Consider the following 26,493-nt stretch of genomic DNA (forward strand, 5'->3'; position numbering starts at 1 on the left):
TTGCCCACTGCAATGCTGTGTATATTTCCCATTCAATAGATGTGTCTTTGGCCAGTTGGTTTGTTTTGGGTACCCTGTGCCAAACAAATACAGAGTACAGCTCGGTTGATATGAAATAGAAAAAAGATGCACATATTTGAGCACATTCAAATGTAGAGGATAACTATTTTTGTTAGTATGATTAATATGTTTTCATTGAATAAGAGGAGAAATGAAAAATTACGCATCCTTTGAAGTATATGTTCATGTGTTTGGGGGTGGAGCACACAAGTGAATCCTGAAGGCCTACCGGTTTTCAGTCTCAGTCAGACAATTTGCACAGCTAAGAAGTAGGGTTGAATTTAAATGATGTCAGGCTAGTGCATTCTCCACTTTTATTTATTATGTAGTTTAGGTTGGCCTAGCTCATTCCATGCTCAAGGTTGGCCTTGAACTTACAATCTTCAGCTTCATATAATAGATTTCCCAGAAGGGCAAGGGAAGCCACTCAGTGGCAGACGGCTGCTAATATTTGTCAAGATCCAAGTTAAATTCCAAGCATCACATAAATATTGTTTGGTCATATAAATGGTATGTCTCAAATAATTTCAGAATAATAAAATTAAACAATTGTAAATCCCTAATTTTGCAATAGAATTCCTCCTCTCCTTTCTTGCATCTGCCTTTTGTTCCTGGGACCCGGAAGTCCCACCTTTACCTTCAGCCCAGCAGTTGGCTTCCCAGCTTTCTTAACTGACAGATCAATAACCAATTGGGGAATAGGACCTTAGCATCGGAACCACCCCCTACACTCCTCACTGTAGAAGTCTAATGGACTCCTAGAAGCCCATTTCTCCACTTCAGTGTCTTCATCCTCCCTTCCTTAACTCTATTACTGCCTTTTAATAGAATAATATAAAAGAAACTCCAAAATTATTGTTTTAGCATCAGATACTTCATAATACCTCTCAACAAACAATTCTAAGCTACACCTCACTCTTCTCTATTCCAGGAATAAATAATATTGAACTCAACCCCTTACCTCAGATCAGATGTTAAAAACAAACACTGTGAATGTAATGAACATATGTAGACTCTTTTTCCCTAGACAATGTTATCACATCTATTTATTCATGTTGTGTTGGTAATTATGATTAATGTAGAGATATTTTAGAGTATTTAAAGAGATATGTGAATGTTATATGAAAGCATGGTACATTGAGCATCTTTGGACTTTGATGTCTATGGTCCAGGCCCTAGTTCTCCATGTATACTGAAGAACATCTATAGGCTATAATGGGATCTATTGGATGTAAATAGACTTGACTATCTGGAGTACCTAGTTACTTTTCAGCACCCTGTGTTACCTAAAATGTATCATAAGGTGCATCCTAACACAGGATTAGGTTTTGGGGTTGGCATGTGTTCATGATTGGCAGAATTTATGATTCAAAATCTCCATCAGTAGGCTGCATGTGTAGCTTTCTCATTTCTATTACAGATATGAGCAATCTCTGGGTGTGGGGTTAACAGCTTGCCTCTATCTTCAAACATCCCAATTGAGGTTTTTTTTTTTTCCCCCTATGATGAATTTTCTGTGCCTTTTATATCCTCTAAATGTACACTATTCTACTGAGGACCACAGAATGACATTTTTCTAATCCTGTCACTTCTTTTGCACCTTTGGTTTGATGCTTTTCTTTTCTGAATGCTTTCTTTTTTTATTCATTAGATACATGTTTGTTTGTTTTTTTTCACCTCAAAATAAAATTTAATACAGGAAAAGACAGGATAAATACTTCATTATTTTTATTATTAATTCTCTGATAATGTGGATTTGGCTCCTAGCATTGTCTAACTATGAGAGCTTTATTTTTTCCCAATCCTTTTAATATCTTCAATGTGACTTGAATATAGTGAATCCAATTATTTTTATTTCTGGAATAGAATTATACTTAATGGTTATATAACTTCCTATCATGTTAAATGAGGGCATCTTAACAACCAACTAAAACTTGTCTGCAGAGTGACATCTGCCTGTAATTCTAGCACTTAAGGGGCTAAAGCAGGAGAATGGTTTGATACCAGCTTAATCTACATACTGAGTTCCAGGCTAGTGAAGGCTTCACAGTGAGAAACTGTCTCAGGAAAATGCAAATTGGACCCATAAAATGGCTTAGTGGGTAAAGGTGTCTGCCATCAAGCCAGACTGAATTTGATTTTTAGGGCACAGTTTATAGTAGTTGAGAACTGTCCACATGCACTGAGGACACAGTTGATACACACACACATAAACACACACACAAATAAATAAGCGCAATGAAATTTAAAATACCCTTTAAAACAAAATGCAACCAAGTGTCTTTTATTGTTGGACACTTTAGATTTGCCTTGACACTAAGGTGCCACTAATCCATACACTATTGTTTCAGAGTTTTTGCTAAATGTTTTACATACATTTCTCATCTAATATTCTTACTAATGCTGTGATACATACATCGCTCTTAAATTAGACATTTGTAGTTGCTGAACTGACTCCTTAAATTTTCCCTGGCCATAATATGGATGACACGTCTGGATTTCAGGCTGTTTTAGGTTTAGAAGTACCACAAAAGGAACTTAGTAAGGGCACTGCTGACATGATTTTTTTGAGTCCGCATCATCTTCCCAAGTCTCCATTCCTATAAGATACCCTTCACGGTTTTCAATACTTGTCTTTACCTTCTGTCTTGTTATACTGATGCTTATGATTATATGGCTAGTGTGGCAGTCACTAAGTATAACTTTAATTTTTTTCAGTGCCTATTTTTAATGACTGTTCTTAAATGCTTTAACCTCTCTTTTAGCCCACCACCCACCAGAGGTAGTGGAAAAAGAAAGGATGGCAGGAAGTGAACCTGTTTAGAAAAGTTCTTTGGAACAACTCCCATCTGTGTTGTCTGCAAATCAGCAGTTCAGTTCACAGCTCAACTTTGGCAGCTCTAGCAGTTGTGTTTGGTGGAGTCAGGATAGCAAACAAAAATCAGCAGCAGTGGCATGACCTAGCAGAGAGAGCCAGGCCTCACCCTGGGCGTAAGTCAGCCAGAGGAACGAGCGGGAATGCAAGAAGTTCTCAGCTGTGCCTCTCTCAGAGAAGCAAAGATCAGCAAAGATGAGAGATCAACAAGCAGTGCACAGCAAGCTCAATAAACAGCCTAGCCCAGCCTCTTTTATTGTCATTCGAGTTCTTTTTATACTCTCTCCAAACATCATGTGTCCTCCACTAGTCCATGGGTCTTGCCTCAGCATGTGTCTTGCCTTAGCATGAGCGTCTGTCTCTGCTAATCAGTTCGAGTCTGCAGAAGTGGCAAGAAACTGCAGCACATCGCCAGAAATTTTTTGGTTTGTTTCCCTATATGGAGTCCCAATAAATGGAGCTCAACTATGCAACATAAGGTGGACCAATACAAGTGTGTTGTTAGCAAAGAATTCATCATGTGTCCTTTCACCTGCTTGCTTTAGCAGAACTTCCTTTCTCCTATGTCTACGTCAGGGAAACATTCACTCATGAGTCTGCCTTAGTCTTTTACCTGGGTCCACTTCAATGAAACGTTCCTTCACATGTTTCCCTTAGCAAAACACCATTCAACACAACTGACTTTCCAAAGAACCCTTACGTTTCCACTTCAACCAAAGCTGCACAATTTCATAAAAAGAGATACATATATTCACAGAATTATAAGAGAGACTATGAAAGAGTCATGTCTGTAGCATTTGTCAGAACATATAAGCATATTAGTAGGGAATCCACAGAAGGGAAATTGAGGGAAAGTGGCCAGCAAAGTAGAGAAAATAAAAGGGACACTCATGAGAAGCAAGTGCTTTAGGGAAATGGAAGACATAATGTCATTTGTTGTGTTTTAGTTTGAATGTGAAATGTACACTCTTTAAGTTCATGTGCTAAAGTGGGCTGATTGTGCTATTTTGGGTAGTGACACAAACCTTAGTAGGTGGGGTCTAGCTGGAGATGGCTTCATGGGGATGTTTTGTCTCTGGACTTTTCCTCTCTGCATTCTGCTCACTATTAGGTGAGTTGTCTCACCATATCATTCATCTACTATAATCTTGTGATGAATCCCATATCTGGAGTCACCCATGAACTATGGACTGTAACAGGGAACAAAATCTAATAAGTCTTTCATTTAAGTTGTTTTCCACAAATGTTTGGTATAGCAATGGAAAGTCTGAAGGTCCTACATTGTTTACCAGTTTCTGTTTCTTAGCATCGTTGGAAGACAAATTCAAATGTGCTGAGCCAGGAGTAAAGATATATAGTCAATGACTATCCTGTACTCTTGTTTTCCAAAGCTAGTTTAATAAGGATATTTAAACTCTTTAACCTCCCTTCTAGCTTACCACCTACCAGAGGTAGTGAAGAGGAAAGGTTAATAGGACAAAAAAACCCCCACCTGTTTAGAAATAGTTCTTTGGGGTGATTCCAATCTTTACTGTTAGGATAGCAGCAGTTCAGTTCACATAAGTCAGCAATGGTAGCTCGATCCACCTGCAAACACCATTCACTAATCAGCAACAGCAGTTCAATCCAGAAGAAACTGCAAGGCTACAGAAGTGTCAAGAAGTCACGAGAATATTACTAGAAGTTCTTTGGTGCATTTCTCTCTATGAAGTCATGACAAACAATAATCAAAGAAGAAGGCAAGGCAAACCAATGCCACAGCATCAGCAAAGCCCAATGAAGATCAGCAGAGTGGCAAGGCAAACACATAGCATTGTCCATTGTCTGTTGGGTTATATTTATACCCTTTCCAAACATCATATGTTGTCTCAAGCATCTGGTCTAACAAAACATCACATGCCCTTTTTCTAGGCAACTTCCAGCAAAACACCATATGTCTATTCTCAGCAAAATGTCCTCCTGCATGTCTGCTTCAGCAAAAATATCCTCTCATAAGACAGTTTCCAGAAAAACATCACATGCCACAACTGAGTCTCCAAAGAAAGTAGAAATTTCCACTTCACTGTCCATAATTCCAGGTAGTAGTTCTTCTGTATGTACAGGAAGTTCCCTATCTCCCCCTCCCCTCCACCTCCCCACCTAAAATGCAACAGTAACTGGAAATAGAGTGTTGTAGGTTCAGAAGATATTTATTAGAGCATTTATTTATTTATTTATTTATTTATTTATTTATTTATTGTTGCTTGTGGGGTCAAGCCTAGATTCTTAAACATACTTGGTTAGCCATCTATCAGTGAGCTACATCTCCAGTCTGGACATTCTCTGGAACATGGGAGTTAAAGGATGTATTTGTTGAATGGCAGGGCAGAAGAGGACATTTTAAAAGGTTAAAGGAGAGCAGAAAGGAATCAGGGTAGCAGGTGACCCAGTGCTGTGAGCTTTCAAAGTAGCTTCTGCTTTTGAAAGATATTAAATCATTTGAAAATGTTTTTGGCACAAGGTCCCCAATGAAGGAGCCAGAGAAGTACCCAGAGAGCTAAAGGGGTCTGAAGCCCCATAGGAGGATCATCAATATGAACTAACCAGTACCCCCAGAGCTCCTTGGAACTATACCACCAATCAAAGAAAACACATGGTGGAACTTTTGGCTCCGGCTGCATAGGTAGCAGAGGATGTCCTAGTTGGTCATCAATGGGAGGAGAGGCCCTTGGTCCTATGAAGACTCTATGCCCCAGTATAGGGAAATGCCAGGGCCAGGAATGGGAGTGGGTGGGTTGGGGAGCAGAGAGGGGGGAGGGGATAGGGGATTTTTGGAGGGTAAACTAGGAAGTGGGATAACATTTGAAATGTAAATAAAGAAAATATCTAAAAAAAAAATAGAAAGAAAGAGAGAGAGACAGACAGACAGACAGAAAGAAAGAAAGAAAGAGAAAAAAGAAAGAAAGCAAGGAAGAAAGAAAGAAGGAAAGAAAGAAAAAAAAGAAAGAAAATGTTTTTGGGCTCAAGGACAACATTACTCATCTACTTTCTTGTCCCTTAAATAGGTATGAATTGAAGTAAGATGCCTTCTTGTGAGAAGATTTCAGTAGCAGGAGGTCCTCAAGGGGCAACCAAAATGCCATTGTTAGAACCGGTAGAGAATTTCTCTGGGCATGTTTCCCAACCTGTGACCCAGAGTATTTGTTTAGAAACATTTCTTTGATGTTATAACAGGGAATGGGGTGCTTGTGCTACTGGCATCTAGTGATAGTGACCTGGGCTACTGCTCCAGGCATGGGTTAGCCACCTCTCTCACAACACTGAATTATTACAGACAGGGTTTAAATAATTCCTAGCTGAACTGAAGTTCCCAGCCAAAAGGTTCACTGTGTTAAAGTTAGACAAGGCTGACTCACTGATTATATAGTGCCTTCTGTGTTTAAGCTAATATCCCTGTGACTATCACCAGCCCAAAGGCTAATAATGTTATCAATCAAATGTTGCTTGGTTGCAACCTGCCTCCCTGATTGTCCCACTAATGTAGGTTTTTTTGTTGTTGTTGTTGTCTTTGTTTGTTTTTTGTTTGTTTGTTTTGATTGGATTTTTTTCTTAAAAAAACAAAACAAAAAAAACCCAAACAAACAAACCTGGAGGCACTGTCTCACTGTGTAGTGTGGCCTGAAACTTGTCAATGCAGACTAGGCTGCGCTGGAACTTACAGAGTTCCACCTGCTTCTTTCTCATGAGGGCTAGGGTTAAAGATGTGTGCCATAATCCCCAGTAATATCAATATATTTTTAATTGCCTTGATTTATAACTTTCTCTGTTTTGTTACTGTAAGCTTATTGAAATTATTAACATGTTGGACACATGGTATATGGGGTAATCAGAATCTGTTGGAATGTTGTCACTCAAAACTGCCCCAGAGTAAGCTATCTCTTGTTCTCTTTGACATGAGAGCTGCAGTTTGCCTGAATACATATCATAGATGGAAAATTATAGATAAAAGCCTTAGGGCTGCCATCATAGACTCTGAGTTGAGGGTTTTAGTGCCCTTTCTTGCACTCCCTTCAATTATTGGTAATATTTGGGCTCTGCTACGTTCACTCAGACACCAGGTCCTGTTTCCTGGCTTTCTGTTGTCATTGCTGCTGCACAGTGTCTGAATCATACAAAAGAATCATAATCATCCTAGAGCTACTTTCAACGACTTCGTAGTCTGTCCACAATGGGTATGCTCTGATAATTAACCACATGAGATTTGGGGTGCAGTTTCCTAGGTAGTAATTCTAGTTAATCTTTAGTTAGCCACAGATTATCTTCAGTTCTGTAGAGAAGAAATCTTTCATTTAACTTGAAATGCACTGGGAGATCAAAGAATGTCCTAATAACTGAAAGAAGACAAAATAAACATTAATTTTTGCTTTCTTTGTTGTGCTGCACTTTGAAGACTAGTTTGAGACTAGTTTTGTTTAATAGACAGAAATAGGAAGCGGCAAAAGAACGTATGTATAGTGTTTTTGACATAATTTTATGCTATGGTTGAAATTTAGGGTGAGGCTCTGTAGCTCAGTGGTAAGGGACTTTTCTACCTCATGGAAGGCCTTTGGGTTGACTTACAAAACACACAGCCACCAACATAAAGTTGACTCCTCATATCCATTGTGTAGATTGGAGCCTAGTTTTATAAAATTCTGAGCTAAGATCAGACGCTATATTTTCAAAGGTGTTTTCCAACAATCCAAGCAGGCAAGACTATATGACAGCAACTCATGCTGCCCCAAAGCCACAGGCATTGACTCTTTGGTTCTTGATCGGATGAATTGCCTGAAGCACCCTTGTCACTGGTCTGTCTCTCAGGACTCTTCTTGGCCCCCTGGTTCTTTTCAACACTGTTGAGAGAACTCAGATGATACACACAACTAACTGTATGGAAGCCTCCTTTAATACAGAAGAAGGTACCGCACTCTCACTACTCTCAGATAGCCAGAGAGACCATTGTGCTAATCTCAATCTTAAGTAGTAATCATATTGTTTTCTTCTTCTTTCCCTCAGGTTCTTGCTTTCTTTTAAGATAGGGTCTCACGTAGACCAGGTTGGCCTTGAACTTGCTTTGAACCAAGGACAGCCCTGAATGTCTGATTCTTCTATGGTCCCCTTTCAATGCTGGGATTACAGGGATGTTGCACCACGTCTCATTTTGCTGTGTGCTGTTTCCAAAGCCCATAAAATAGGCAGGTTTTCCCAAGGGATGGTTTCCTGGCCAGGTGATTGATAGGTCCATTTGAATTGATAGTTAAGGAGAGGGCAGGACCAGGAAGCCCTGGGATAGAAGAAAGTGATCTTACAAGGTTTAGATAGTCATCAGCTGGTGAGATACAGCTCAGACTATTATGTCTGAACCCAAGCCAGAGATATTAGTGAGGTCTCATCCATTTGGCCAGCAATCAGAATCCTGCATTTTTATGTTTTTGGTTTTATAAGCTGGCAATTGGGAGAGAAAAGTCCATCCTTGGTGACCTCTAAGTTCTCTACTATCTAACTAGCTACTCTAATGGGACTGGCATTTCATTTCTGCAAATAAAGTCTGGCTGCTGAAGTTGAGAGACAAAGTGTTGAGGCAACAGAAGTGATTGAATTAAAAAAAAAAGCAGGTTCTGAAAGGTGAAAGGGATCTTCTCTGTGCCAAAATTCGTGAGAGAGAAGGAATGTCTAGGAGCTGGTATGGTCGGGAGGTCTTTCTCAGTTGGCCCCTGTGTGCCTTTGTCAAAACGTTGCAATGGATCTCAACCTCTACTCAGCTCCCACTTTGCAGATTTCTTCAGATGTATTAATTTTCCAATCAATGAGTGTGCTCGGTGCTAGTCAGCGACACAATATCTGCTGTTTAACCATAGAACTTTAGAAAGGAAAGGGTACTTCGGCAGGCATCAGGTGCTATGGGTTCTAAAGCAAGACCACTTGGCAGTTAATGTCTTTACTATTAAGGTCAAGCCTCTCTTAAATTTAGAATACCAAGCAATAGAGAGGTGATGTCATAAAAATTACAGTGGGGCAGAAGAGCAAAATAAAGTGGTTTTTCTTTTGTGTGTGTATGTTTGTGCACAATTCTTTTCTATATTCTGGCTAGAATATGAATAAATATGCCTTATTCAATAGCATGGCAATATTCTATATGTTCTCCAAATATTTATCTTTCCCTCTCCACAAATTATCATATTTTCAAAGTGTGTGCTCTAAGGAAATGTATCACTAAAGTGAACAATTATATATTAAAAATAATATACAACCTTTTAAGTAAAATAGTTATGTAAAAGAGTTCAGAGAGGGATCTACAATGGTTTGAAAGGGGTTCATAGGGGTTCTTCAGGATGCTTGATTTTGCTTTAAAGTTGAAAGCTGAACTCATGAGAGGGAGAAATAGTAGGAATCAAGAATATAGGACAGTTGTGATGTGGAAGGACTTTAGTTTGTGGCTGTAGAAAAAAATATTTTACCGATTTCTGAATTTCTAAGTGTTGGAATACTAGTAGTTTGTGGGACCACTAAAAGGTGATGCCACAAATTTCCCAGAATTGTAGAACCTATATCAAGACCATGTACCCATTATGCATCCAGTGAAACTGTTACTTTTAGCTAAGATTAGAAATGAGAGATAGAATTTCAAGTTAGATTCTCAAACCATGGGAGAAAGAAGTTTTAGTTAAGTTGTAAAAGATGTAAGGGGCAAATAAAGAGAGGGTATTCACATCTTTTATGAGTCCTGTTAGACGTTTTCTAGGAGTTGTGTGTTAACTCTTATCTATCGCTTTACAATATTTTTAGTCATTGCCACGGCAGTTGTCAACTCTCATGGCATTAGAGAGTGTGTCATTTAGCACACAGATGGGAGTATGAAAAGTTTGAGTTGGCGTGACCCTTAGGCTGTGATCTTCATTCCAACCAGTTTCACATCCAACTAAAGAGGAACTTCTGGTCGACCTGTAGCCTGTTCTCAATACTACATAAGATTAGTGTAGGACAGAAATTCAATCAGCTCACCAGAAAAGTACTCTAGGCAGACACTAAACAATAGATTAGAGACTGGATCCTTGACTTTTATATCTGTCTATCTTTATAATCAAACAGTGACCAAGTGGAGTAGAGGTACCCAAGGTGCCCATCACTCTGTTCTTCCAAGATGATTCTAAGGCATAAAGAAGGTTGAGACATGCACCAGCAAGACCGAGTCTTCTAGGGCCTGTCTCCCATCAACCGCCAGCAGCTTTTAGGTTCTGGTGGGGGATGGGGTGCCCCTTCTTTTTCAGTACTGAAGTCCTCTACTACCATACCTAGAGGACACTGATTTACCCTGGTCCTCCAGATCTCTGACTCTGACAACCCTCCTGCCCCTCTTTTTTTTTGATGTTTGCTAAGATTTGCAGGGAGGAGTTATAATGTAGATGTCCAGTTTATTTCTGAGCAGTCTACAAGCATTTATTTTCTATACCTTGTCATCTGTCTGTCTTGATGTCTGTGGAACCTTCATCTCTGCTGTATCCTTCCTTCTTAATGATTCTTCTCTGGGGGAAACAACAAAATATTTAAATTTATATATTCAATATAAAGCTGCTGCTTGTGTTAAAAATTATTTGGACTTTTACTTTATTTTTTTTTTTTTTTATGTACATGGGTGTTTTGCCTGTATGTATGTTTGTCACATGTATGTGGTGCCTGCAGAGGCTGGAAGAGGATCCCCTATAACTAGAGCCTTAGATGAATGTGGGCCACCATGTAGATTTTATAGAACCAGGGTCCTCTGTAAAAGGAGCAAGTTCTCTTAACAGCTGAGCCATCTTTCCAGGCCCCACACATAGCTGTTTCTATGGAGCAACTGAAAACATTAGAGATCTTTTTTCTTCTTCAGGATGACTTTTATCTCCTGGCCAGCTTTCTTGCCTGTTTTATGGCCCGAGACCTTTTGTCTGTGCCTCAGTCTCTTCCTTTCCCTAGTGCTGGGTCTGAGAAAGTGAATGTCAGTCAGTCTCTGACATTTCTAGGCCCCAAATGGTGGTGGCAGTTTGAGTTACCGCTTCCTCAAAGAATTCTCTGAAGGCAGGGGAAAAACAAAAACAAAAACCAAAAAACAAGCAAAAAGAGAAATGCTTAATTAAATCCCCAAGGGGTGGAGGTTCTTTTCAGATGGAGAATGTATAGTCAGTAATAGAGACCATTCTTTTTTGAGGCAGGATGTGTTTGGGAGCCTGGAAGAGCAGACCCTCCTGCCTTTTCCTATGTGGTGCCTGGCCTCACCCTGCAGTTTCGTTCACTGGGCTCCTTTCTGCACACAAGTAGCCTTGGAGACCGTTGCTCACTGGTGATGTTTACTATCCTCTCGGGAGTGTTCTGAGCCAGGTGATCCGCCAACGCCCCCCTCTAATGACTGTGTTTCATACGCAGGGCGAACACTGTTGGAGAAGCTGTTTAGCCAGCAGGAGAACGGGCCTCCAGAGGAAGCAGAAAAATTTTGCTCTCGGATCATCGCCATGGGTCTTCTACTTCCTTTCAGTGACTGCTTCAGGGAACCGTGTAATCAGAACTCTGGGTCCAGTTCAGCTCCATTTGATGTAAGTAGGAGAATTCACTTCTGTCTGGAAGGAGGGTGGACTGCAGTCGGAGTAGCAGCTGTGATGTGTGTCTGCCCAATCACGTATAAATTAAGAAAACAACACGTGATGCAAGCTTCCTCCCCTGGGCCACTCGAGGGAGCAGATTGTCTGTTCTATATTTTTCTTTGGACTGGGGCATTCAATATAGTTGGCAAACCTCCTTTTTAAAAAACAAAACAAAACAAAGAAACAAAAGAAACCCAGGCTCTTAGTTTTCTAGCCTGCTTTAATTAGACTAATTAAGATCGTTCAGGGTTTTTCTTTCTGGTAGAGACTGAGCATTCATAGACAAATGGTTCTCCCTGATCCATACCTCACACATCAATATTTCTATGCTGGCCACAGACACATTCCTTCAGAAGCAGTACCAAAGGGCAAATATACTAGTCCCAGTGGGTCACCGGTTTCCATGGGCACTAGAATGCAATGCGAGTGTTTGCCCAGCTCATTTGTGCACTAAACATTGGCAAGAAGAAGCCACAGCATCTACCCTCACCAGGGGCCCCCCACTCAGCAAGGGTTAATAGTGAGGAACTCAACAGGCATGATTATAAGGCATCATGAACATCAGCACTCCCGGACCAGCATCTTCCAACCAGAGCAGTGTTAACTTCCCCAGGTATGTGGTGCATGCATAGCATGGTTCTGAGGATGCACCTAAAACTGAGAATTCTCATTTGTGCATCTTCCATGAGAAGCTGGGAGGTCTGGGTGGATCTCGTGTGCAGAGCCCAGGAATTGAATGATTGAGGATATTGAATTCTGATCACATGGGTAATTACATTATTTTTTTCCAGTTTTGCCAAACATACCTCTAAAGACAGTGAATGTGAACAGAGGCTGAGGCCAAAAGCTAGTTATGGAGCCAGGAGTGGTGGCTCATGGCTACATTCCCAGCTCCTGGGAGGGTGATGCAGGAGGATCAAGAGTTTCAGGTTAGCCTGAGCTACACAGAGAGGCTATCTTTGTCTCTAGAAACAAAGAGCAATGTCCATGCTTCGCACTTCCTTCTTCCTCCTGTTTACCAGTCCTAACTGGTGATCTTTCCCATCCCCCCCTTAGTATGTGCAGAAGAAATCTCATAAATTATTTTGAGATTTCAGTTCTGACCTGTGAGAAAAATTTCTAGATAACTCTATGACTTGTGAATCTTCCTTTTTAAAAATTTTTATTATTATTTATTTATTTATCTACACTCCAAATTTTATTCCCCTCCTGGCCCACCCTCTGACTGTTCCACATCCCATTCCTCTTCCCCACACCCCTGTCTCTACGAGGATGTCCCCACCTCCCACCCCAGCAGACCTCTAAACTCCCTGGGGCTTCCAGTCTCTTGTGGGTTAGGTGCATCTTCTCTGACTAAACCCAGACCCAGCAGTCCTCTGCTGGATATGTGTTGGGGGCCTCATATTAGCTGGTGTATGCTGCCTGCTTGGTGGTCCAGTGTTTGAGAGATCTCGGGGGTCCAGGTTAATTGAGACTGCTGGTCCTCTTACAGGGTCACCCTCCTCCTCAGCTTCTTCCAGCTTTCCCCTAATTCACCTGTAGGGGTCACAGCTTCTGTCCATTGATTAGGTGTAAATATCTGCATCTGACTCTTTCAGCTGCTTGTTGGGTCTTGCAGAGGGCAATCATGCTAGGTCCCTTTTTGTGAGCGCTCCATAGCCTCAGTAATAGTGTCAGGCCTTGGGGCCTCCTCTTGAGCTGGATCCCACTTTGGGCCTGTCACTGGACCTCCTTTTCCTCAGGGTCCACTCCATTTCTGTCCCTGCAATTCTTTCAGACAGGAACAATAATGGGTCAGAGTTTTGACTGTGGGATGGCAACTCCATCCCTCACTTGATGCCCTGACTTTCTGCTGGAGGTGGGCTCTATAGGTTCCTTCTCCCTACTGTAAGTCATTTATGTCCCTTTGAGTCCGGAGAGTCTCTCACCTCCCAAGTCTCTGGTACATTCTGGGGGGTCCCCCCAACCTCCTACCATCCCGAGGTTGCCTGTTTCCATTCTTTCTCCTGGTCCTCTGGGCTTCAGTCCTTTTCCACCACCCAATTCCATATCATGTTCCCTTCTCCCCACCACTCCTCACCCCCACCCCCATCCCATCCACTTTCCTTCCTAGGTCCCTCCCTCCCTGCTTGTGATTGCTTTCTTCTCTGATCCAAGTGGGACTGAGGCGTCCTCACTTGGGCCCTTCAGCTTGTTGAGCTTTTGAGTTCTTGGGTATTCCTGTATTTTTTTTTTAATTTGGCTAATTCCACTTATTAGTGAGTACATAACCATGCATGTCTTTTGGGTCTGAGTTACCTCACTCAGGACTATGTTTTCTAGTTCCATCCATTTGCCTGCAAAACTCAGAATGTCCTCGTTCCTAATAGCTGAATAGTATTCCATTGTGTAAATGAACCACATTTTTTTGTAACCATTCTACTGTTATGGAACATCTGGGTTGTTTCTAGCTTCTGGCTATCAAGAAACAAGGCCGCTATGAACATAGTGGAACACGGGCCCCTGTGGCATGGTGGGGCATCTTTTGGGTATATTCCTAAGAGTGATATTGCTGGGTCTTCAGGTAGATTTATTTCCAATTCTCTGAGGAACCTCCAGATTTATTTCCAGAGTGGTTGTACCAGTTTGCAGTTCCACCAGCAATGGAGGAGTGTTCCTCTTTCTCTACATCCTCACCAACATGTGCTGTCACCTGAGGTTTTGATCTTAACCATTCTGATTGTTGCACTGTGGAATCTCAGGCTCATTTTGATTAGCATTTCTCTGATCACTAAGGACTTTGAACATTTCTTTACTTGTTTCTCAGCCATGCAAGATTCCTCAGTTGTGAATTCTTGATTTTACCCTATATTGAGTTGTTTGGTTTTTTGGTGGTTTGCTTCTTGAGTTCTTTATATATTTTGGATATTAGCCCTCTATTGGATGTGGGGTTAGTGAAGATTTTTTACCCATCTGTAGGTTGCCAATTTGCCTTATTGACTATGTCCTTGGCCTTACAGAAGCTTTCCAGTTTCATGAGGTCCCATTTATCAATTCTTGATCTTAGAGTGTGAGCCATTGGAATTCTGTTTAAGAAACTTCTCCTGTGAACCTTCTTTAAGATCTCTCTCTCTCCCTCCCTCCTTCTCCCTCTTCCTTCCTTCCACCCTCCCTTCCTCTTCCTCTTCCCCTTCCCTTTCTTTCTTTCTTTCTTTCTTTCTTTCTTTCTTTCTTTCTTTCTTTCTTTCTTTCTTTGTTTCTTTCTTTTTCTTTTGAACGTTATTTAATGTCATAGCAGCTAGTCACTGCTAGATAGATCTTTATCTCCTGTGGAAAGAATGAGACAATTTTCAAAGTTTCCACTCTTCTCTGTGGGAGCTGATTCTGGAGAGAGACCTGGGGGCCTGCAGTGTGGATTACTGTAGAGCTGCATTCTGGTAGCTATCAGTTCAGAATTTGGAGATAGGGCAAACACAATACAGGTAGAGGGAAACACTAGTTGTGTCTATATTGCATGCTATTATCTAATTATAACAGCCTTTGCCATCTTCATCAAAGCAGCTGTGATTATTTACAAGGTATTCTCAAAATCTAGCCTGTGGATGCTACCTCACAGAAGAAGGAAGTCAGGGTGGGGTCATTCAGATTCCAGCTATTCTTCTCAGCTGTATGTAACTCTGTCCAAGCTTCAGGTGGTCTTGGAAGGTGATAGAATATATGATATCTGCAAGGTTAACTGACAGGGCAGGGAACTTTGTCTCTGCAGTTATAGGGACGTTGTCATACAGGCTGTAGTTAGCCTTTCCGTTGATGTAGATGTCCAGGGAGTTCACCCCACTGTGTCATTCCTCCTCCTTGCCATATAAGCAAGCATGATAAGGCCATTGGTTTGACATGCTGGACTCCCATGGAATTGTTATTGAATGTCATTGTTGCCCTAGCTGGGATGAGTAGATGTGTGAGTGAGTTCCTTCATATTGTCCCAGGAGAAGTTCACATGACTGTCTAGCACTTGCTTTTTTATGAAAACTATTATCAAATTAACTTAATTTTCCTGAATAAAGCTCAGAACTAAAATGTCTTTTCACTTAGTAAATATGAAACTAGAATAAACCAAAAAGAACAGGATAATCTTATTCTTCTACTTACATCTTTTTAAAATTATTAATTTATGATTGTTATGCTGGAGGATGAACTCAGGTTCCCAAACATGCTAGGAAAGGGTTCTACCAGCGAGCCTTTCTCTTTTTAAGTTAACCTGTTTTTTTCTCATGTGTCATCTTACTCCACCCGAGTGATAAAGAGACTAGAAACACTTCTTTAGCCATGCGATCTTGGAAGATGGTTAAGTGTCACGTGGAATTAAAAAAAACAAACACACAAAGCAGGGATTTCATTCCCCAGCTAGAAGTACTTGTTTCCTCCTTGCCATAGTCCTCGGCTGTGTACTGCCTCTCTAGTGCCTCTACCAGCTAAATACAAAACAGAGGCAATTAGTGGTACTCTCATGGGAAGTGTTGTTCCATACTCTAAAATACCAGATCATAAACAGTACCAGGGCTTACTGAATACAGAGATAAGGATTTTTTTTTTCCTCTCAAACTACAAAGAACAAAAACTTACTGGAGATTTTGAAAGTCTGGGGGATGGGAATGTTTGTGCTCATCTCCAGGGAGAGACTTTTCTCATCATTATTCTCTCTGCTGATTTCCAGAGAAGAGTTGCTCTGCGCATTTCCAACCAACAGTTCTCCCAGGGATAGTTCTTTACATGATGGAACCCAGTAGGATTAAGTTTGTGTCTGGCACTCTTTCTGTCCCCTGATTTTGTGACAGCATCCTACCTGTCTCTACTTACATATGTCAATAAAAATATCTACCGTTTTGATATTATAAATCTTACTGCTCTAGTTTATAAATTTCCCTTCTTCAGCTAAAGTTTTCAGATGTATCTTGTATCTTCTTAGGGCTTACCATTTTGATTCCCCCTGCTTTAGAAAATATAAAAGAACATTTTATTTCTCCTTCCATTACTTGATAATGAGTTTATGAACTTTAAAACACACATATACTTTTGAGTGTTCATGTTAACTCTTCCATAAATGCTAAGGAAACTTATCCTATATACCAGGTGTCAATAGAATTCAGTATAAAATAGTTCAAGTAGAAAGGAATGCTTTATTAAAGTAACAACCAAAAAGGAGGGGGTAGCTATCAGGATAGGTCAGTGGTCTGGGTGGTGTTTCAGGGAAGATGCGACCCTTAGGTTCATATATTGAATGCTTGATCCCCAGAGAGGGAGGCTGTTTGAGAATGATAAGAAGGTATGGGACGCTTGGGGTTGTGCTTTCGGGTTTTAAAAAACCAGGCCGTTCTCAATAAGTTCTCTGTCTCTGTGTTTGTGTGCATGCCTCTCTGCTCTCTCTCTCCCTCTCTCTATTTCTCTCTGACTCATAGTTGCTTTCTCAACATGCAAGCCCTCCACTACTGCTCCAGCATCATATTTGCTTGGCCTGCTACCCCATTCCCTGCTGAGCTGGTCACAGACTTACTCTCTGAAACTATAAACAAATCCTCAATTAAATGCTTTCTCTTAAAAGTTGCCTTGTGTGTAGTGTCTTTATGGCAACAGAAAGTAACTAAATCATTCTGTAAGTCCGGCACTTCAGAGACTGAGATAGGGGATGCATGAGTTTAAGGCCAGTGTGGGCTATAGTAAGGCCATGTCTTAAGATTAAATAAATAGAGATTGGAGAGATGACTCGGTGGTTAAGAACACTGACTGTTCTTCCAGAGTTCCTAAGTTCAATTCTAAGAAACCACATGGTGGCTCACAACCATCTGTAATGGGATCTGATGTCTTCTTCTGGTATATCTGATGACGACAACAACAGTGAGCTTACATATTAAACAAACGAACAAATACGATTATGAAGGAAAGAAAGCAAAGTGTACAAATCAGGAAGAGCTGGCCTTTGGTACAAAAGGATTTTGCACTCAAAAAGAACAAAAGCAAGGGTGTAGTAGACAAAGAGACCACCTAAGTTCCCACTTGTGTCTCCTTATGTAAGTGATATGTACCTGTGTGCTTGAACATGAGTACAGTTTGATCAGTTTTATGTACATGAAGGAATTTAGCCATGCTCATTCCTGTTTGGTTGATATTTTCAAATGACAAAAGGTCACGGTTCATTGATTAGGTCCTGGAGTCTTTCCAGAGGATAGGAGGCTATTTATCAGACCATAATTGTGATTGGGAAGTTTTATATCATTTCCTGGAAGGGATTTTCTCTGTTTACTCTCATTTTTTTCCTACTGGGGATAGAACTTAGGGCCATATAATGCCCCAAGCTACATCCTCAACTCTTTTTTTGTGTGTGTGTTTCTGAGGGTGATTTGTATATTAGTTGACTTGGCTCTCACTTCCGCTTTTATTTGGGAATCTTCTTTGTGAACAGCCTACTTACTGTTGAGAACTGAGTCCCTAGCACCATTAGGAGGGAAAACCACCAAAATGAGGACAGCACAAGACTAAACAAGATGGAAAAGCGCATTTATGTTGATGGCCAACCCATACACTATCATTGACCACGGGATAGAAAAGAGGAAAGGTGTGTAAGAGAAGCCTCTGCTGGCCACACTTAGCTTGCAGCCTGTGGGTGAGGCAAACTCTACCACCCTTCCATCTCCAGAGGTTACCAGCCCAGCACTGAGATCGGCATAGGAGGACCAGTCTCCATAACTTCAAACCTCACTTGACATGAAAGTCCTTGGTGTAGAGATGAGGTTGCTGCAGCCAGAGACACTGCTTGAACTCCAGACCAAAGATTATGGAAGATAGTTGGCTTCAGGATTGGTCCAACACTGACCTCATTCTGCGTTCAAAGGGGTTCCACAGGGATGCATTGAGCTTCTAACTACCAACAATGGGAGTAATGAGCCCCTACGTTTGTTTAACTGCTCGAATGCTCTCCTCCTAACACTTCTGAGCATCCTTATCTTAGAGACTTCTCTGCAGCTGTCCCTTACTCTGGAGCTGTGGCACACTGACTTCTGTTAGGATGTCCCTAGGGTAGATCAGATTCGAACAGCAGGCTCTACCTCAGAGTGTTGTGTTGCCTTAGCCCCGAGCATCATGGGAAATGTCAGCAGGGGTCTTCCCTTAAATTCTGACATTTGTGTGATAGCACAAAAGGGTCCACTGAGTCACTGAATCCTCACACTGGACTTAAGGCTGTCAAAAGTTCTGGTCTTATCCTTGAATAGGACTGCTACCCTTTTAAGTGGGCTGCCTAGATTTTCTTTTGATAATGCTTCTGTGACTTCTCCCCTGACAAGGAAGCCGAGGCTGCAGCTGTTTGCTGCATGTGCTGTCCACTCTGTTGTTGCTGCCTTTGTCTTCTCTTTCTCTGCATGTTTTAGTTGTCCCACCAGCTTCTGTGTGGTTTCTGACACCCGTCTAGTCTTCTGGTCTTTGAATTGGTGTCAAATATTTGTTACGACTCACTGTATCACTTAGTAATGGGTTCTTATTTTTAATCTGGCCTTGTAAGTGAAATTTTACTTTTTTTTTTTTTACAAAAAAGATTTTATTTTATTTTTAATTCTCTCTCTCTCTCTCTCTCTCTCTCTCTCTCTCTCTCTCTCTCTGTGTGTGTGTGTGTGTGTGTCTTTGGGTATGTGCACTTGAGTGCAAGTACTCTTGACACCCAGAAGAGGATGTCAAATTTCCTGAAGCTGGAGTTGTAGGTGGTCATGAGCTGCCCAGGGTGGGTTCTGGGAAGTGAACTCTGGTCCTCTGCAAGAGCAGTAACCCCGTAACTCCAGCGCTCTCTCTCTAGTTCCAGTCCTAGTCCTCCTTTTGGGACACTAGTCAGAATTACATGCCACTCCTGTAGTCACCATGTTTGAACACCCATGTTGACAACTGCCCTATAATACGGCCTGTATTAAATTGACTGTTCACCAAGTAATGTCTAAATGCAAGTCAAAATGTGTGTGAAGGCATTGCAGAGCTGAATCACTATGTTTTCTTGAAAGGTCTCTTCAGGGTGGTTAAGAGCAGAGTCTAGACTTCGATTTCCTATGTGGAAGAGATGAGATGGAAATCCAAGATTATGTTTTTACAGGATCACGTTACAGTTTTTTCAGTGATAATCATAACTTGTTTGAGAATTGTCTTTATAGCTAAATAAGCTTAAGTTAGAAATCATTGAGCACAGTAATTGGTGAATACTACTTTTAATTATTATGTTGTAAATTCTGATTGTAGAATCCTGCTTAGCCATTCCCCAAGTATGCTATGGTTTGTGCCGGACAGGGTTGCAAGGAAGGTCATGATGAATGAGGATATGAGGAACTAGAGAATCTATTCAGTGAATTGTCTTAACTGATCAAGCCTTACTTATCTCCATCGTGAAACCATCATGGAATCATGAAAACACTTGAGGTGTTGAAATACACAATTCGGCGTGGACTTGAGCATTATATGGTGTGAGATTCAGGATTGGGTTCGGTTTCTGGTTTTCAATGTTTCCATTTCTTATTCTATTTGTTATTCTCGATTTTACCGCTGCAATCACAGCACTCTTGCTATAAGTCTCACTCCTCTATGTCTTTCTAGATGGAGCAGAATAGAAGTGCAAAGATAGGGAAAGCTATAGGGAAGTAACTACAAGTTGTAAAGGTGAGCACATCATGCCTATTGGCTGTTCATGACCATTCCATAGTCACTCCATTTCGCTGTTTGTTTTCTCTAGAAATATGCTCAAATATGACTGGCTTCTTTAGCTCTGTTTATATGTGTGAATGTTGGAGATGCTCTTTAGAGGATGTAGCATGGAGGAATGAAAGGTTCATTTTTTTAAAGGAAAGCTTCAGCTCAGAATAAAGATAGCTATTTTATCTGCTATTGCTATCAGCAAGGAAGGAACCTCACATGGCTGAAGATCAGTTTGCTATACAGCCTTGATCCTTTCTTCCATCGATCTGGAGATTCTTAGATGAGTAAATCTAATGAGAGAGATTGGAGGAATTGCCAGTGGGAAGGAACAGTCAGAAAAACACACAAGAACAAAGTTCCTTACTGTTTTCTCCAAGAACCACTTTTCCATCTGAATTCATATTTCATTTAAGAAATATGTTTATTTCTTTAAGGATTAATAGGTGGTTATGAATTAAGATGTTTCAACTTGGTTTCATTCTTTGAAGTACACATACTTTGGCTTTAGAAAAACTTCCCTGTATTAGCAACTTTTTATGATCACAAGATATATTATGAGGTATCAAATTATATCTCTCATATCTGTATTAGTGATCATATCAGAGCAAAGCAGAAGACCTTTTATATATGTTTTACCACACAAATGCACACACAGAGAGACCGAGATAGAAAGACACAGAGACAGAGAGAAAGAGAGACAGAGACAGAGACAGAGAGACAGTGAGAGACTTTTAGCTTAGACTAGCCTGGAGTTCACTATATATTCCAGGTTGTCCTTGAACTTGTGACAATCCTCCTGCTTCAGCCCCTGCTGAGTATGTTGATTATAGGTTTGAGCTGCTGCACCTACTTTTTAATTATATATTGTCACTTTCCTGATTCACTTGAGATTGGGAAGCAGTGGCGTTTCTTTGTATTCCTATAATTCATTCTGTTACTACTCTGTGATGGCTACATGACGGCACCCTGTAGTCATGACTGTGTATATTGTCAGAAATGTGTTAGACCATGTGTATTGCTAAGCATACTTCTGAGAGTATTGCGTATAAGAATTTTTCAAGCTAGATGTGGTAGTTCATGACTGACATCTCAGGAAGCTGAGACAGCAGAATTACTGTGTGATTGGGGCCAGTCTGAGCTCTAGTGTGAGTTCAGTCCAGCTTGGGTTACATTGTGAGACCCTGTCTTTAAAAAATGAAAGAAAAAACATGTTTTCGTCTGGTATATGATTTAATAAAATTTTAATATGCTGCTTTATTAATCTTATGTAAGAAGGGAAGACAGATAATCTTTATTTACTTCCATTATTAGCAGTCCAGGAGTATCACTGCAGAGTAGGGAACTCAGTAGCGGAGCACATGGCTGAGATGTATGAAGTCTCATGCATCCTAAGAACATGTCGTTTGATTACATAGGTAATCCTAGGAAGCAGCCTGTGATGATATGAAGCAGCATGGTTTCATACACACTCATCCTATGTGCCTTAAGATGTCAGTATTCAATCGGAAGGAGGCAGATGCATCCCAGCAATGCATGCCAATATCCTCTTTCAGACTCAGATTTTTTTTTTTTTTTTTTTTTTTTTTTTTTATTTTTATTATTTTTTTTTTTTTTTTTTTGTGGTTTGAAAGTAAACTGTTCCTTATAGGTTCATATAAACAAACACTTAGTAGGTTCAATGCCAGAAAAGCAACAAGGAAAGGTATTGTTTATACAGTAATGGTAATTGTCGTTATACCTTTTAATGGCCGTGTCCTGTGTTCAGTGGCTATGCCCTGTTTCAGCATTGGTGTGGATGGAGAAATGCCCCCAACTATGTGCTTTTAAAACTTCATTGCATACATTTCATGAAAGTTGGGGGCAAGTGTATGCACAGAGAAAGGGGTATGAGGGATAGAGAGGACTGACAAACGAGAGTCACATGGGAGAGGAAGATATCATATTTTCTCCCATGTGAGATAGGTATATGTAGAAAATATAGGTAGTATATTATGTTATATAAATACATGAGACACAGAAGCAGAAGGGGACTCTGTGTGGAGTGAGGAAGGGTGACCGCAAGAGTGGGAAGGAAGTGTCTACAGAGGAAAAGTGATAAAGGGTAGATTTGTGCAAAGTACAATGATATGTGGTTCAGTGGCGCATGGCTCCTTCATAATGAAGCTCCTTATTTTGGATGCTTACTAAACTGTATTTTTTTTTTAAAGCGGAAATCTTTTAGGAGACACATTTGGGATGCACTTTTAAGGCCGTGACAAGCTTTCTTTGTGTTTGCTCATTTGAGAGGATCACGCTGCTTTAGACACACATTTGGGCTTCCGGAACTTGGACTTGGAATCACCCGTTTGGCACACAGTGAGTCGTGGTTCCCAGTTCATCTTGACTGTAGGTGATAGGCGTTTATTAAAATGAGTGTTGCAGCCCAACTCGGGCTGTCACTGATGGGTAGGATCGGACACAATGACCCAGTGAAGGTGCTTCCTGCGGAGCACACAACCAACCCAGTCAGGAGCTTGTAGGATCCTCTTCCCAACCCTTATTAGACTTTGGACACTGGAGGGTTTATTATATTTTTCGTTGTCTAGATCATCGGATAGCAAAGGTCTTATGTAAAGAGCCAGATCGATGGTATTTTTGAATACAGTAACTGTCTTGCAAACTTTATCAAGCCACTCAGTCCTGCTTTGGTGTGGATTACACAAACAACACAGTCTGTATCGCCTAATAAAATTTCCATTTTCAGGTAGGGCTGAAGGAGGGCAGCTGCATAGACTTGGGTAGCAGGCTGCAACTGGTTTACTCCTGGGGCGAATTCAGGTAATATTTAGAAGGAGAATTGTGTCAGTGAGTTTGTCTTCTTTTTCTCCAATCGTGTGTCGTTAGCAGCTAGTCACAAAATACACACTGTAGAGACTTAGGGCGGTTTCCTAGTGGGGATAGTGGAGAGGAGGCCTTGCTTTTCCTTTAGAGAGGACCAGTGGTCACACAGTATGTGTACAGGCTGATGGAGGACTATAGAAGTACCCAGTTAAATACTTAAACTGATCCCGGCGCATTCCTCACTATCCGCTCCAATGTTCTGGGTTCCCAAATAAAAGACATACAACTTTTATATTTTGATATGCCTAAAACAGCTCAATGACTGGGCCACTTCCTAATCTCCACATGGCTAATCCACCTCCCTCCAAAATTCCCAAATTGTTAATTACTAAAATCTATATTCCATCTTTGTTGTCCTGGACCCAGTTGGGCAACCCTCTTGGTCCCCCTGCTCTTCTCAAGCTCCTACATGGCAGCTCTGCCCTCTGTCACACACCTTCTCAGGTGTGCCATCTTTCCTCGCCTTCTCCTGGAATGGCAGGGTTGATCTCCCTCTTTCTTCTTCCTTCCTCCCTGTCTCAAGGGCAGGAATCCTAAAAGTCCCACCTCTGTCTTCCCTGCCCAGCCATTGGCTGCCGGTAACTTTATTTACCAATCAGAACCAACTGGGGGAGGGTGCCTCGGTGTCTTACTTGTTAACTTGCAGATGCTCTGTTAAAGACAGAGGAGATTGGCAATAAAGATTGTTAGTATTTAGTTCTGGGGAGCCAAAATGGATGAGATATAAATACAGGTGTACTCTTACAAAGGAGGAAGATGAACTTGAGTGGGGTGGGGGAGCAGATAGAAGAGCACAGATGCAGCCCGCCTTTTGATATTCATGGCTGGAAGCTTGGGGAGAGGTCACTAGATGGATTATCTGTGAATTAGGTGTCTGTGGGGGCTTATAAGGGGTGACAGCGAATTCATTTGGACACTATACATTTTGGAATGAGGACTGAACAGAGTTAAAAAGGATGCTTTTGGAGAGCCAGACAGTAGTGGATCTTGTCTCTGGGCCTGATGGCATCAGTACCTGGCAAGGAGAAATCACTCCTCTGATTTCCAGTTGGCTTTCCATGAGCATATTGGCCGCTTCTCTCACTGCTGTAGTAAAACACTTGTCAGGAAGTGACTTACAGGAAGAAAGGCTTCTCCCTGGCTCTGAGGCTATAGTTGAGTGTGTGGCCAGCTGGAGGTGTAGCAGGGGCATGGCTCAGAGATGTAGCAGCAGGATTGTAAGGCTGATCGATCACATCCAGGTCGATAGAAGGAAGCTGAAAGGGTGTGTCTACCTGCTCCTGGTTTTCCTTCCTTCTTCGGAGTATGAGTTACTTGCTAACCTTGATTCATTTTCTCAGGCTGTAACAGGCTTCACGTTGCTGTCTGTTCCAAGTCTGGTGCTTGTTTGTTTATTTTGAATCCAGGGCTTCATGCATGCTAATCTTGTACTGTACTAAATGGCATCACTTCGTGGTTACAACAGCCTCCAGTCTTTAAAAGCATAGAAAGGTCACCACTGCAGATTCGCTGTTAATGCCTTGTAAGCAGGCATTGCATCTTCATAGTGAACTTGTTAATGAAGGGTTATATTCTTTACAGAGGAAATTGAAGCACAAAGAAATCATGCTCCTGCCCACCCCTACTTGAAGTCCATTCATTGTCAGCACAAATCCCCCCAAATATATTTTTGCAGTTCTAGGCATCTCCTGCTTTAATATCCCACTCATAGGTGCTGAAACAAAAATGTGTCTTTGCTCTGGGTTCTTAGTCTATAAATGACTGCTTGATGGTGGCTGTTTTCTTGAAAATAGTGAATAGTGTTAGTTGTGTTTTGTGGGGCTAGGGGGTGCTGGGGCTTGAACTCAAGGCCTTCCTTGTCCTTACTATCTGCTGTCCTTCCAGTCACATCCTCAGCGTGATGCATCTTTCTGGTGTGTGTAGGCTCTTATTTTCAAAATAGATGATGTAGAAGAGCTTCGCAGCTGATGTTTTGGGGACCCTTCCCCTCTGTGTTGCATATTGACATGAATGTGCTGTGTCAGAGGCATTGCTAGATTGATGTTTGTATCTTTTCATGGAATCAGAATTTGTGGATAACAATAAATTACCAAGCCATGTATGTCTCCTAAGTTGCTATCTTGCATATAACCCCTCTTTTACTTGACTGCATGGCTTCTTGGCCATCACAGTTTCTTTCATTCCAATCTTAATTATGAATGTCAATTCTCAGAGCACATACGACACTTCACCTAGTAATAGTTATAGAATGGCTGAAAACAAGACAGAAATGCAGAGGCATTCAGAGATGCCTTAATGGAGCCAAAGGCAGACAGCCAGTAAGATGCAGAGAAAGTAGCTGTCGGCTCGATGTCAGCTGTTTTCTTGAAAGTAGTGACTTCTCTGTTAGTTCTTTTGGGGGAGGGTTCTGGGCTTGAACTCAGGGCTTTCTTTGTCCTTAATATCTACTGTACTGTCACCCACACCTGTAATTTATTTATTAAGGAACACACCTTGGGAGTGGCTAGAGACATCCCGAGATGAGCCAGTTGAAAGAAGGTTAGTAGAAAGTTAAGTCCAGGTGAGGCTCATGAGGGATAGTTATCTGAGGGGGGTCCATGGATCAATAGAGACCAAGGGGAGGTGAAGTTTGGGAGAAAATCAGGCGTCTTTTGCCTGTCAACCCTGTGGTACAATGTGATGGATGGATGACAGGTTTGTCAGTGCACCTGTGCATAATGTCAGGCTTCCAGCCTTTTGTGATTGGATAAAAGAGCCACACCCTTTGTGGAACTAGTGTTTTTGTTAAGTTCACCGGACTTGCTTTGCTCCTGTGATCTTGTTGCATTCTTATCCCCATGTGTTCCTCATTTACTTAAGTGCATAGGTGATAGTTTTCGGTTGCGTGAGTAAATTCCCAGCCGGCTTTGTGATGGATCGGTGTTGGTTGCTTTACTTGCACAGTGCAAGTGTAGTGTCCTGCTCCAGCATGTGCACACTAAGTGGAGTCCGCCGCTGCTTTGTGATATGAAATCATTGCATGGGTAAGTCACAGGCTATAAAGTGTTTATTTTAAAGTATAAAGACACATGGGAATGAAAATGTATGACGAAACCTATTATTTCCTATGCTGACTTAGATCAACAGGTGCTGATTTCGGATCCCGAGCTCTCATGGGAAGTTGGGTGTAGCAGTGTGTCTAAAACTCCAGAAATGGGGTGAAGGTGGGACATAGCCATTCCAGAAATTTGAAACTTGAGACTACCCCATTCGGGAATCCATCCCATCATCAGCCACCAAACCCAGATACTAATGCACATGCCAGCAAGATTCTGCTGAAGGGACCCTGATATAGCAGCCTCTTGT

General features: G+C 41.3%; 1 protein-coding gene across 1 annotated transcript in view; it reads left to right on the plus strand.

Annotated features, from left to right (window-relative positions):
- Fmn2 (formin 2) overlaps positions 1-26,493 on the plus strand; it is a 304,491-nt gene that overhangs the window by 22,629 nt on the left and 255,369 nt on the right. Inside the window, 1 exon segment of the mRNA XM_021197955.2 lies at positions 11,354-11,520. Within this exon segment, the coding sequence (XP_021053614.1) occupies positions 11,354-11,520 (167 nt within the window).

This window comes from Mus pahari, chromosome 5, assembly GCF_900095145.1.
Source record: "Mus pahari chromosome 5, PAHARI_EIJ_v1.1, whole genome shotgun sequence".
NCBI classification, from domain to species: Eukaryota; Metazoa; Chordata; class Mammalia; order Rodentia; family Muridae; genus Mus; species Mus pahari.